Raw genomic sequence first — 13,674 nt, 5'->3', positions numbered from 1 at the left:
GCATTTATTGTATAGAGACATACCTTACAATCTAATGTAGGGAGAGAAGTAAATAAATAAATATAACACAGTGGAATAAGCATGATATAATAGGGAAAACGCAAAATGCTATGAGAACGTATAAAAAGCACCAAACCAGATGTGGGGAAGCCAGGGAGAATTTAGAGGAGAAGTGATATCTAGGATGCTGTGTTTTAGAGTTAGGTTTGCAGAAAAGCCCAATCTGAGGTGCTTTGCTGGTAACCTTTTTTCTTTTTCCTAGATATGCATAGGATTTTCTCTTTATATATGTAATTTGAAATTTTGCTAGAATTTTTTTAATGCTCATTCCAAACCTTTTATTTTAAACACTAAAAAAAAAAAAAGGTAAAAGTTTAAGCAATTAAAAAGTGATGAGACCATTAAAAAATTCCTATTGCTAGGGTGATGAGAGGCCCTTGGAAAATTTTAACCTATACAAACAAATAAGACTGGGTTAAACACATTCCCGAGTATTGAAGCTATTAAGATTATTAGACTGTGAAATATGCTGCCAAGGAAGTGCCAGATCCACCACCTCTTGAGACACTTAAAACTCAACTAACAAAACAGTACAAAATGTATTTCCGGGAAAAGGAAACTAGCACAGAAGGGGATCAAGCTACTAATTCAAGATATCTTTTTGTTTTCCTTCTGATATTCATGTTTAAGCAGCTACTTTTTTTTTTTAAGAGGGAGAAGATATGGGGTTATATGTATACATATAGCTGATTCACTTTTTTATAAAGCAGAAACTAATACACCATTGTAAAGCAATTATATTCCAAAAAGATGTTAAAAATATTAAAAACATAAAAAAATAAAATAATAAAATAAAATGATGCCAAGTTTTGCTAGAATTTTTAAAAGCTTGAGTCTTTTTAAAAATTAATTTACTGGAACATGGTGAGTTCTTTCAGTTTGAGAATAAAATTGTTCTTTAATTCAGTGTTATTTCTTCAAATTTGTTTTTGATTTTTACTTCTGTTCTAATTTATCAATATTCTTCTTCAGGATCATTTATAATTCTTAAAGTACATCATTTTTGTCTGTCTGCCAAATCAATAATATACTACTGTTTTCTGTAGTCGTTTCCCTATTTGCCTCTCAAATTTGTTCTCCATTTTGTCCTTTCCATTCTACACCATGAAAATTCTGTTGTATGTATATACCACCAATACTTATTTTAATTACACTGCTGCATTTTTAGCTTCTTTTCAATAATTTCTTTATCTCATCTAATCAACAGTCTTCAATTGCTGCTCATCCACATTTCTCTTTGTCTCCTATTGCTTAAGGCTCTCTGTTTCTGATTTACAGCTCATAGTTCCTTGCATTTTAATTAAAATTCAAGTGGATTTCTAAATGTTATTTAAGGTCTTGGAATACATCATTTTCACAGATCAGCTGTGCCAGTGATTACTCTGCTGTCTCTGAGCTCTAAACTCACTCCTCCTTGCCCTGCTTTGTGATACTGCAGTTAGACCCTTTGGACACTTCTCCCTGGCCAGGTAGCAGAACATTAGGCTTATTCATTAGAAGGCCATAGTGATGGAAAGACATTTCTGTTCTGGGTTCTGGTTCTTCATTACTATTGCCATCATTATTATTTAATTATTTAGCATGGGAGCCCAGAGGCCCAGAAAGAATTCCAGCTATGCCATCAGGCCACTCTCTCCCCTAGGCTGCTTAGGTCTGCACACAAGCTCTGACCACAGCAGGCTGCTTCTAAGTAACTCCAGCATACCCATATCCTCCAGCAATGATGGGTAGCGTCTATAGACCAACACTTGCCCACAAACTCTGGCAAGTTTTGTGTATTATTATTATTGTTTGTGTTTTACCACCAGCAGGCTATGCATTCCTGTGGTAGCCACATTCTTTTCAACTATGTCTGAACCTAAGCCTTGTTGGGAGTGGAGGGCAGTGGGATGCCTTCCCCTAGCCCTTGGTTCCTTCACTGTCCACCACCCCTCACCCTGGAAGTAGTAGCTACTCTTTTGTACCTACTACTTCAGGACATTTTATATCCCTCTTTTATCCTTTTACCGGTTAACAATTCTTTATATTCTACTTTCCCTGTTTAAACAACTAGTGTGGTTTCTGTCTCCCAAGTGAGTACCACCTGTCTCTGTGTCTGAGTTTGCCACCATACAGGCTTTGTACTTAGTCTATGACCTCTTTTTTTGGTGATTTTCTATTAATTATCCTTCTCAGATCTATAGCTCTGTGGCATACTCATATGCAAAACAACTTGCCAAATTTCCAGATCCAAGTCTGGCTGGATCTCACTTTGCATTTCTCACACTGTCATTGCTCAGCTTAATTCTTATACCCACTACTACTAGGGCTATTCCTGCTTCTGCTCCTGCCAGCAGTTTACTTATGGGACAACACTTTCCAGGATGTGATGTACAATCACCAGCTTTCCATCTATTATCTCTTCCCTGTTGAAATGTTTGGTGAAATATTTCCCCAGATTCTGATATTAAAATATCACCTGGCCTTATTTTTGGTGTCTTTCTGGTTCAGTATTTTTCTGTCTTCATTGCTATCCAGTAAAAAGGCCTGCAGTAGGGGACGCTCCTAAAAGGTATTTTAAGCTCAAAGATCTAAAACGTGATTATTTATTATACTACAAACATGGCCATAGTTTCCAAAGCATAGAACAAACAATTGCCATCCCCCCAAGTAACTCATCCTTATAGAACATCAGATGTAGAATGAGAATTCAAAATAAGGATGACTGACTTATTCCTTTAAATAATTTTTCCTTGACTCATTTAAACAAAACTGACCATAATCAGAAAGAGAAAATTATATGTTATGGAAACTATAATCATGTAATAATTTTAAAAATTGTTTTATGAGATAGAGATACTTAACTAAAATAGATGTCTTAGACTTTATTAACTAAAATAACTGTCTTTAGACTTTAACTAAAATATGAAATGTCTGCTACAAATTTATTATTATAAAACGAAAGCATTAATTCTTAAAGACTAGTCAACAGTACAGATAGACATTGGGACCTTTCCAAATCAGGGAGTTTATTCAGGAAGTTATAGTAGAGAATAAAAGAGACCATTAACCATATGTTTAGAGAGTACTATAGCCAACATGAAACGTAAATCATAATTAGATGTAATGTTTGTTTAGCAATAGAGGATTTATGCACTATTCCCCTGCTAGTGAAAGATGGCAGGCTTTGTATTCTAGTTCAATAAAAGCTCAGATGATGTGTGTGCTCACACCTCAGCACAGAGAAATTATCCATGACACAAAGAAACGAAAGCTATAAATCTCAAATCACTGTTCATTTAGATTATAATCATCCAAGGTTTTTAAATAGTAGGATTCATGCTTATAAATATTTGTGAGGGATGTATGAATTTTTTTGTAATTATTCATAATGATGAAGTGTCTAGGTATTCAGAAATTTAGGTTTTTAACAGTGGTTCAAAGTAATCAAAATATTTCAATCTACTTCAGTCAACATAATGTTTATTCAATGATCAGTAAATATAATGGTATCAAACATACAAATGCTTAAAAAAAAACTTGGTCTACATTCCATCCTGATTTACATCCTGAACATTAAGAATCAGCTTCAATTTCAGGAGTTTCATTAGAGTTTGGCCATATCATAGGATTTTGTAGATAACATGGAACCCTCTTAAGTTTATGTACAACTTATTCATGAGTCAAGCGATGGGGCAGATGCTTGGATTTGAGGTTGAAAATGCAAAATGTCAGTCATAGAAACTTAAAACATTGTTCATACTCATCAAAAATCTTTGGCACTCTTGAGAAATTTTTGTTTTGTTTCCCAAAAATGTAGCTCTATGGACCTTCAAACTTAATAGTGCTATTGGCAATAGAAAAATGAGCGTCCTGTCCAGTTTTTAATTTAATCACATGTCTAACTGAAGTCATGTGTCTGTGCTTCCTTGAACAGTCACCAATACTCTTGTTTTCCTCTAGATCAGTGTATTCTAGATGAATGTATTCAGATATTTTATTCAAATATGTAATAATGGTTACAGTCTACATGTGTGCTAACTCAGTAGAAAATAATAGTTTACATCTCTATAGAGTACTACCATGGAGTCAAACAGGCCACACTTGTTCATTATGTTCCAGTATTTCTCAGTCCAATGTGATCAATTGGAATGACTCTCACTAACATCAAAAATGCCCTTATTTATTGTTCTTAAATTTAATGGACACAGTTCAGCCCTAATCTTACTTGACCTTTGTGTTGCACTAGGCACTAAAGAATATTCCTTCTTTTTAAACAGTCTCTTAGTTTTTAGAGCACTTGCATGGTTTATTTCCTCTCTTTTAATCCGTTAAACTACAAAACTAAAAACAAAACACATACACAAATAAAAACCAAGAAATAACTGTTTTCAAACATTGGATAACAGGAAGCGAAGGGTTGTGATTTTTGAGAGAAGGAAAACAAATGAGTTAGAACATAAAGGCAGTCTAATCTGCAACCCAAAGAGGGGAAAACCAAATAAAGCCCAAAACTATAGCTGAATTGAGAAACAGCGTAGAGTTTGGAGAAGCTGAGGCAATTAGAATTTATGGAAGACAAGTAGAATATGTGTCCAAAAAGAAGGAAGTTAGAGAGAAAATTCCAGAGATATGCAGAAGGGTTCCCTTGAGTCGTTGGCCAAGTACTGATCTGTGCATGCATGGAATGAAATTCTACATGGTTGGAGAAAAAAATAATTGGAAAGCCTGAGGCTGAAAAATTCCTAGGGTCCACAAAAAGCTTGGAATAATTCATATTCCCAATAGCCAGAGTGAACAGATAGTAATGCACTGGGTAGTGTTCTCAATGTATTTAGCCCCTTAGTAGTAGGGTTAAGTGATTCCTAGATTAAAGGCTGCTCTGGACCTTCCCCAGTAAAATTTAAAAGCAAGCATCAAAAGGATTCAAGTGATCAGTGAGTAACTAACCTGATAGCCAGGATAAGTTCAACTCTCTTTAAAGGAATACAACAAATCTAATGTGCAACAATGAAAAAATGTACAACATCTGGCATCCAAATAAAAATCACCAGTCACACAAAGAAGCAAGAAAATATAGTTCATAATCAGGAAAAAAAATCAACCAGTAAGCATGATCTTGAAATAAAACAAATGATAGAATTAGCAGAAAACTACCTTACAAAAACCAATATTTATAAATATTATAAATAAATATTCTCAAGGATAAATGAAAAATGTGAATATAAGGAGGAGAGAAATGAAAGATATAAAGAGATCCACAAGGAAATTTAAAGATGAAAGATACATATTTGAAATGAAAAAAGACTAGCAACTGGATTAACAACAGATTAGATACTACAGAAGAAAAAAAATCAGTGAATTTGAACACCTAACAATAGATACTAACAAAAATGAAGAATATAGAAAAAAGAAGAATGAAAGAATAAACAGAATTTCAGTGAGCTGTGGGAAAGTATCAAGTGGTCCAACACATACATAATGAGTTCCAGAAGGAGACAATGGGGATGAAAAACAAACAAACAAAAATTTAAAGATATAATGGCTGGAAAATTTCCAACTTTTATGAAGTCTTCAATACCACAGATCCAAGTCCAACTAACCCCCTGAGAAATGAATATAAGGTGACTACAAAAAGACAGCATAATCAAATTGCTGAAAACAGGATTTAGGATTATATACTCTGAAACAATAACTTTGAAAAATGAAGGAAAAATAGAGACTTCTTGGTAACAAAAATTGAAAGAATCATTGTCAGCAGACCTGAAATACTAGAAATAATAATAATAGTAATTAATAATAATAATAATAGAAATTTGGATGTACCCAAAGTAATAAAGAGCACTGGAATGGATATTTATATAGAAAAACAGAAAATAAGTTTTTTCTCCTTTTGAAAAAATAATTGATTATTTAAATCAAAATCATGAGATTATATTGTGGGATATATAATATATAGAAGTAAAATATATGACAAAAATAGCATAAAGATAAGAAAGAAAATTAGAGGTTTACCCTTGCAAGTTTCTTATGTTAAATGTAAAGTGGTAAAACATTATTTTAAGGTACATTATGAAAAGTTAAAGATGTATATCCCTAGACAAAGACAAAAATATAAAATAAATAAGTAGAGCTAAGAAGTCAAAGTGAATATAAAATGTAATTATAAAAAATTACTCAGTCCAAAGTGAGATAGAAAAAGAAGAAAAATGAAGGTAAGAGCAGATAGGGCAAATATAAAGCAAATAACAAAATGTAGACTTAACCCATTCAGACTGATAATTACATTAAGTGGAAATGATTTAAATACTTGAATTAAGAGACTGAAGCATTAAGATAAGATAAACAACAGATTTAGATATATGCTACCTAAAAGAAACACATTAAACTATTTTTAAAAAGAGATGGAATAAATGATAATGTTTAAAAATGTATACAACCACAAAAACACCAATCAGAAGAAAGACAGAATAGCTATATGAACATCAGAAAAAAGTACACTTCAGAACAAGGAACATTATCATGGATAAACAGGGATGCTTCATAATGATAAAGGCATCAACTTTTCAAAAAGATAGATTCATCTTAAATGAGCATACACCTAATATCACTGCTACAAAATACATGAATCAACACCCGAGAGAACTGAAAGAAGAAATAGATCACACGTATGGCTCAACACACTCAGTTATTGAGAAAACATGCAGACATAAAAATCATTAAAGATAATTGACTTTTATAGAAGATATTATCCAACGATGCCAGAACATAACACACCTTGTTTTCAAGGACACATGGTAATCAAAATGGATACGATTCTGAGACAAAAAAGAAACTCTATATATCCAAAAGGACTAAAAAATACAAATTATGTTTTCAGACCAATACAGAACTAGATGACAATAACAGAAAGAGATATTGAAAACTCCCAAATATTTGCAAATTAAAGAACATACTTTTAAATAATCATTGGATTAAAAATAAAACAAGTAAGAATATATATATATATATATATATATATATATATATATATATATATATATATATATATATATATTTTTTTTTTTTTTTTTGCGGTATGCGGGCCTCTCACTGTTGTGGCCTCTCCCGTTGCAGAGCACAGGCTCCGGACGTGCAGGCTCAGCGGCCATGGCTCATAGGCCCAGCCGCTCCGCGGCATATGGGATCCTCCCGGACCGGGGCACGAACCCGTGTCCCCTGCATCGACAGGCGGACTCTCAACCACTGTGCCACCAGGGAAGCCCAGTAAGAATATTTTAAACAATGAAAATTGAGACACAGCATATCATAATGTATGGGATACAATTAAAGTAGTGCCTGGAAGGAAATTTATAATATGAAGTGCTTATATTAGTAAAAAAGAAAGATCTCAAATCAGTAATCTAAGTTTTCACCTTAAGAAACATGAAACACAAGGGCAAATTAACTTCAAAGTAAGAAAAAAAAAAGGGATGTTAAAATAAACCTTTGAAAACATTCCTCCATTCAGTTCATTTAATATGTTATCAAATTTATTGTTTTAAGTTGTTCAGATTATTCCCATATTATTCTTTTAATGTTTATAGGATCTATAGTTATGTACCCTTCTTTATTCATGATTTTATTTGTTTCTTCTCTCTTTTTTTCTTGATCAATCTTCTTAGAGTATTGTCAACTTTCTTAATCTTTCCAAAGAATCAGTTTTGGGCTTCACTGAATTTTTCTAGAGTATTTTTGTTTTCTATTTCATTGATTATGTAAACTCTTCAGAAATTATGTAATGGGAATACTTCCCAATCTATTTCATGAGGCTAGCAGTAGCCCAATACCAAAACTGGAAAACAACACTACGAAAAATATAAACCAATATTCCTTATGAACGTAGATCCAAAAACCATTTACAAAATGCTAGCAAACATTATCTAAAATAATTCTAAAAGAATAATCCCCCATGATCAAGCAGGGTTTATCTGAGGATTATAAAGTTGGATCAACATTTGAAAATCAATCAATATGACTCACCATATTAACAGCTTAAAAAGAAAAATCATATGATCATCTCAATAGCTGCAGAAATTCATTTGACAAAATTGAACACACATTACTGATAAAAGTTCTTAGCAACCTAGGAACATGAGAGACATCCTAAAACTGATAAAGAGCATCTATAAGTAAAATATAGCTAACATCATTCTTAATTATGTTTTAATTATAAAAGACTGAATGCTTTCTACTTAACATAAGGAATGAGGCAAAGATGTTTGCTCCAACTGCTTCTAGTCAACAATTTACTGCAGTAGGTCAAGAAAATGAAATAAAACTTATATGGATTGGAGAGGAAGAAGTAAAACTCAATTTGCAGATGACACTATTGTCTAGATAAAAAATCCTAATGAATCTACCAAAAAGCAAGTAAAACTAATAAGCTTAGGAAGATTGCAGTATAGAAGGTTAATGTATAAAAATAATTGTATTTTTCTATTCTAGTAACAAACAATTAGAAACTGAAATGGAACAAATAATAGCATTTGCATCAAAAGTATGAAATACAACAGTAAATTTAATAATGCATGTGCAAGTCTTGCACACCAAAACCTATAAAACATTGTTGAGGAAAATGATAAATACTTAACTAAATGGAAAGTTATGCCATGTTCATACACTGGAAGATCTGATGTTCTTAAAATGTCAATTTTCCCCAAATTGACCCGTAGATTTAACATAATCCCAATGAAATCTTAGCAGGCTTTTTAGAAAGAAATTGGCAAGCTGAGTTGTCAATTTATATGGAAATGCAAAGGATTCAATGTAACCAAATGGTATGGGAAATGATGAACAAGGTTGGAGAGCTTATACCACCTAATTTCATTCCTTGCTAGAAAGCCACAGTAATCAAGACAGTGTGCTGTCAGCATAAGGATAGACATAAATCAATTAAACAGAATAGAGTCCAGAAGTGTGTGAACGCATATATAGTCAGTTTATTTTGACAAAGGAATCAAAGTAATTCAATGGGGAAAATAAGATAGCCTTTTCAACAACTGGTGTTGGAAAAATTGGACATCCAGAAAAATAGTGAATTTTGACCTTTACTTCACACCGTATATAAAAATTAATATTGAAAATTGAACATGGATCCAAATTTAAGACATAAAACTGCAAAACTTCTTGAAGAAAACACAGGAGAGATACTTTAGACCTTTAAGAAATATAAATTTACTTCCTAGATGGACCATAAAAAGCATGAGCCATGAAAGAAAAATAAACTAATTTTTATAAAAATTAAAGATACTTAGAGGAATTTAAAAGCAAGTCATATACTAGGAGAAAACAGTTTCAGAACTAGATGTATTAAAGGGCTAGTATCCTGAATATATAAAGACCTCGTTCAACTTATTACTAAGTAAACAAACCCCAAATAAAAATAGGCAAAAGATTTAAATAGGCACCCAGAAGATATATAACTGACAAAAAAACAAAATTATTCCTAGTATCATTGGAAAAAAAAAAGAAATGCAAATATATGAATACACACCCAATTGAATGCTTAAAATAAAAAAAAAAAGACTTATCTTGAGTACGGGCAGGGATGTGGAGTGTTCTTGTGAAGAGGAATGAAAATGTGTCTACACACTTGCTTTTGCCATTTATACACTAATGGTCACAGCAAAATTATTCATAATAGGACCAAACTGGAAATGACCCAAGTCATAGCATATCAGACAATGAAAAATTATTAAACAATTAAAAAGAACTACCGATAAAATATAACAGATGGATGAATTACAAAAGCATTATACTAAGTAGAGGAAGCCAAACTAAAAATAATCCCCCAAAACAAACAAAAAAACCCTCCAAACAGCAACATGGAATATGACTCTATTTATGTGTTTGTAGAAATGGCAAAACTATAGTGATAGAATGAAAAGAATAGTTTCCTGGTGCTGATTGGGGGCGGGGGGGAGGGGAAGTAGACTGCAATGGAGCACAAGGGTTGGTTATACAACTGTAATCATTGATCAAAACTCATCACTTTAAATAGGTGAATTGTATTTTATTTAATTAAAGTCTCACAAAAAGCTGACAAAAAACCCCAAACTCATCACCTTTCCTTTTTGAACTTGCATCTCCTCCTATAATCCCTCTAGCAGTAAATGATACGATCACCTGTTGCAAAGCAAAACCTGGCAGGCATCCCTACGCCTTCTCTTTCTCACCCCCAAATACATGAGTTCAGCAGGCCATATCAATCTAGGAATTCTATAACTTATCTTGCCGCCTAAATGCTGGTGGATAATTGACTGGGGCCAAACCTCTGTCAACTCTCACCAACATTTCTGCAAAGGCCTTACAAGCAGCCTTCTACCCTGAAGCTGTATAGATTTCTCTAAATGTGAGTCTGGTCACACCACTTTCTATGGTCCACTCATGGAAAAAAAATGGGTAGTTTTGTAAGCTAAAAGTTGTTTATATGACTCTTCAGAATCCTCTCACTTATTTCCTGAAAACTGACATCTAGGTATAAGTTGGGGGAAATTCTTATGGATTTTTGGCAAATTCTTTTAATTCGTTCTTAATTTCCTTGTACTTTGCAGATATATTCATTGTGCATAGGTATCAAGTTATAGATGTTTCTGGTTTTATTTTAGAATTTTTGGTTCTTTTTCCTCCTTTTTTTTTGTAAGTATCATGGATGAAGCTGCATAAATGTATATTTACTTTATCATCTTTCCCACAAGTAAAATGTAAGATACTGATCAATACCTGCAAGCATGCTATAGTGATAGTTCTGTATTGTTTTGTAATATAATATTGACTTTTGAAATGCCAGACTACTGAGGTCTACCAAAATAGAAACCCTTAAAAGACATTATGAGATGAAATAAATCAATTCACTCACCTTACAACCAGTGGTGATGCTGTGGCCCCAGGTATTAGGTACACATTTAGAACATTTCTCTCCAATGGTATTGGGTGGGCAAATGCATCGACCAGTCTTTGGGTCACAATTATTACCCAGATGGGAACAGTCACAAGCTTCACAGGTGAAAGGATAAAAAAGAAAAAAATAATTTGATATAAAGTGTTTGTGTGTTTTTTTTTTTTGCGATTTGTGTTGTCTTATTTGGTTAAAGATCCTCGAAAATAACTCACCTCATTCATCTTTTATATTATAGTACAGTGTATTTCAGAGACGTTGTTCAATAAATATATACTGAATTCCATTTAATAATTTTAAATGGTAAAACATTTTTGCTTTTCGATTAAGGATAAAAAGAACCAATGTATCAGATTCCCTGTTAACTGTATTCCCTTATATCTAGATACTATCAAGGTTACAATTCTGTTTCTATATTTATTTTAAGTTCATAACTAATGTTTCTGTGCTATATAGATTAATATTTCCTTCCTGTTGATGACTCAGATTTGCAATAAAAACAATAAGCTTAATAAGCTTCCTAAATTCAGTATATCGTACATTTAATTAAAATAACATCAGGGTATTTCAGCTTTGCAAATATTTTTAAATAGTTGAACTACAGAAATACATTTACATATAAAAATATTTTTTGAGTTTCATTTACCACCTGCATTACTTCTTTTCAATGGATTTTTCATTTTCCTAGCTATGACACGATATATGAAGAGTGCAAACATCCCTATCCATTGCACTTTCTCAAAGAATGCAAAAATAAGATCTGACGGAAAAAAAAAAAGATTTGAGAAGATCTTCAAAGCCATTCAAGACAAGGAGTGCATGTCACTTATTAGCTATAGTTGACTCAGTTGCTGAGTATACTTTAGTGCAGCATTTCAGATCAAAAAAGTGAAAGAGAAAAATACCATCAAATACTCAGATTCAAATAGAAGACTAATGTTATGAGAAATCTTTAATTAGTTATATGATGATTAAATCTTTTTAAAAATACATTTAGTTTATTTGATTAAGTTCGCTTTTCAAGGGATCACAATTATCATTGCTCACAGCATTCTATCCCACTGTGAAAAATGTTTAGCACGATGCTTGACATAAATGTTAGCTGTTGTTTTTATTATTGTTGTTGTTGCTAATTTTAAGCCAAAGGATTTACTTTATATATACCCTTTATTAAGAAGAAAAATATTTCACATTATGTTTAAACTTATGTGCTAAAGAATGTCCTGGGACAGTTACAAGCTACTCGCAAGTAGAAATTCTCTAAGTAGTTCTTCAATGGAAGCACAACACCGAATAGGAAGACTTGAGTAATTAGCTAGTTTTCCCTACCAAAACAGAATGTTTATCACAGTTGATAATACTAATAAACAAAAATGATAATGATGATGATGATGATGATCACTTACATAGGCACTTTTAGTGCCAGGCATTACTCTGAATCTTTTATAGCCATTAACTCAACTAGTTCTTACAAAACCCCAGTGAGGTAGATACTATTATTTTCCTGACTTAACAGATGAATTTTGCAGAGGGAGAGTGAGGCCAGGTCACTCAGTCAAGGTCATATAACTAGTTGCTGGTGGAGTCACTAAACAAATCCAAGCTCTTTGGTGAGAGTCATGCTCTCAACCATAATGCTACCCTGCCTGTCCTGTGCTATATTTTTTTCTGTTCTGCTTCTCCGGGTTCGAATGCTACTAAGTTTGCATTTCTAAAATGTTATCACTGTCTCATAATTTAAAATAATTTTTTTGGTATTTATAATTTCTGGTAGTGGATATATTTGAATGTGTAGTATTTTTTCATCAATTCAGATTCAGTGAAAATGCTAGTGACAGTTGTGTTTATAAAGAGCAGAGTATATTTTAAAATGCAGCTCTATAAATTTTTTAGTATATACAGATATTGGCTTAGAGTTCATACATAGATTCTTAGAGGATCTGTAATTATAATATTCAGAATAACTTATAATGGCTGAATTTATGATAAAACCTGTATACATCAGAAGTGGTTGAGAATATCTGAAAGTTATTGGCTTTTAAAAGAATTTAAAATATTATTCCTGCCACTTCTCACATAAATTTGCTACAGTAGTCAATAACAGTATCTTAAAATCTTGCCATGTATTTATCATGATGCTGTGAGTGTAAGAGTACCATCAATGTTGCATCAGTGAGTTTAGTAAACAAGGGTAATATTCAACCTAGTGACTGTTGGAAGAGGGGTCAATTCCAACTTAGTGGCATAAAATTAAGGCAAATGTTCAATCTTTACTTTCATCTGTAGTGTGCTAATTCCTATTTTCTTCATTCAGGATCTGTAGGAAGGCTGTGGCCAGACATAGGAGAACACTGCTTGAGGGAGCCATGGTTAGAAAACCTGGCTTGCAATTTCTCAGGAACTGACAAATATCTAGAGCCAATCTATTTCTCTCTCAGACATCACAGTTTTCAAGGCACCAGGAAGTAGATGAAAACATTTTTTTTTGTACCAGAGAAAGATATTAACTTCCCTGATCCTTGTACCAATTTTGCAATAGGAAGAGAAAAAGTTGAACTGTATTAGCCTGCGAGTAATGTTTAAACTAAGGTAACATTGGCACCAGAAAAATTGAACATCTGATTTTCAAGCTGCAGTAGCCTTTGAGTGACTGGCTGAATAGAGGTCACAGAAGGGGAGGGAGACAGCAGAATTGC

General features: G+C 32.7%; 1 protein-coding gene across 2 annotated transcripts in view; it reads right to left on the bottom strand.

The window, feature by feature from the left end:
- The window catches only part of LAMA2 (laminin subunit alpha 2), a gene marked incomplete at its 5' end in the record, with an annotated part of 604,254 nt that overhangs the window by 193,366 nt on the left and 397,214 nt on the right, over positions 1-13,674 (bottom strand). For both annotated transcript variants that reach the window (XM_079716968.1, XM_079716967.1), the window contains one exon: positions 10,940-11,076. In XM_079716968.1, coding sequence (XP_079573094.1) covers positions 10,940-11,076 — 137 coding nt within the window. The remainder of the gene's footprint in view (positions 1-10,939; positions 11,077-13,674) is intronic.

The sequence above is a fragment of the Hyperoodon ampullatus genome (genome assembly GCF_949752795.1).
Source record: "Hyperoodon ampullatus genome assembly, chromosome: 12".
In the NCBI taxonomy this organism is placed as follows: domain Eukaryota; kingdom Metazoa; phylum Chordata; class Mammalia; order Artiodactyla; family Ziphiidae; genus Hyperoodon; species Hyperoodon ampullatus.
Note: the sequence above shows the minus strand (reverse complement) of the source record. Positions and strands in the feature narration are given on the sequence as shown.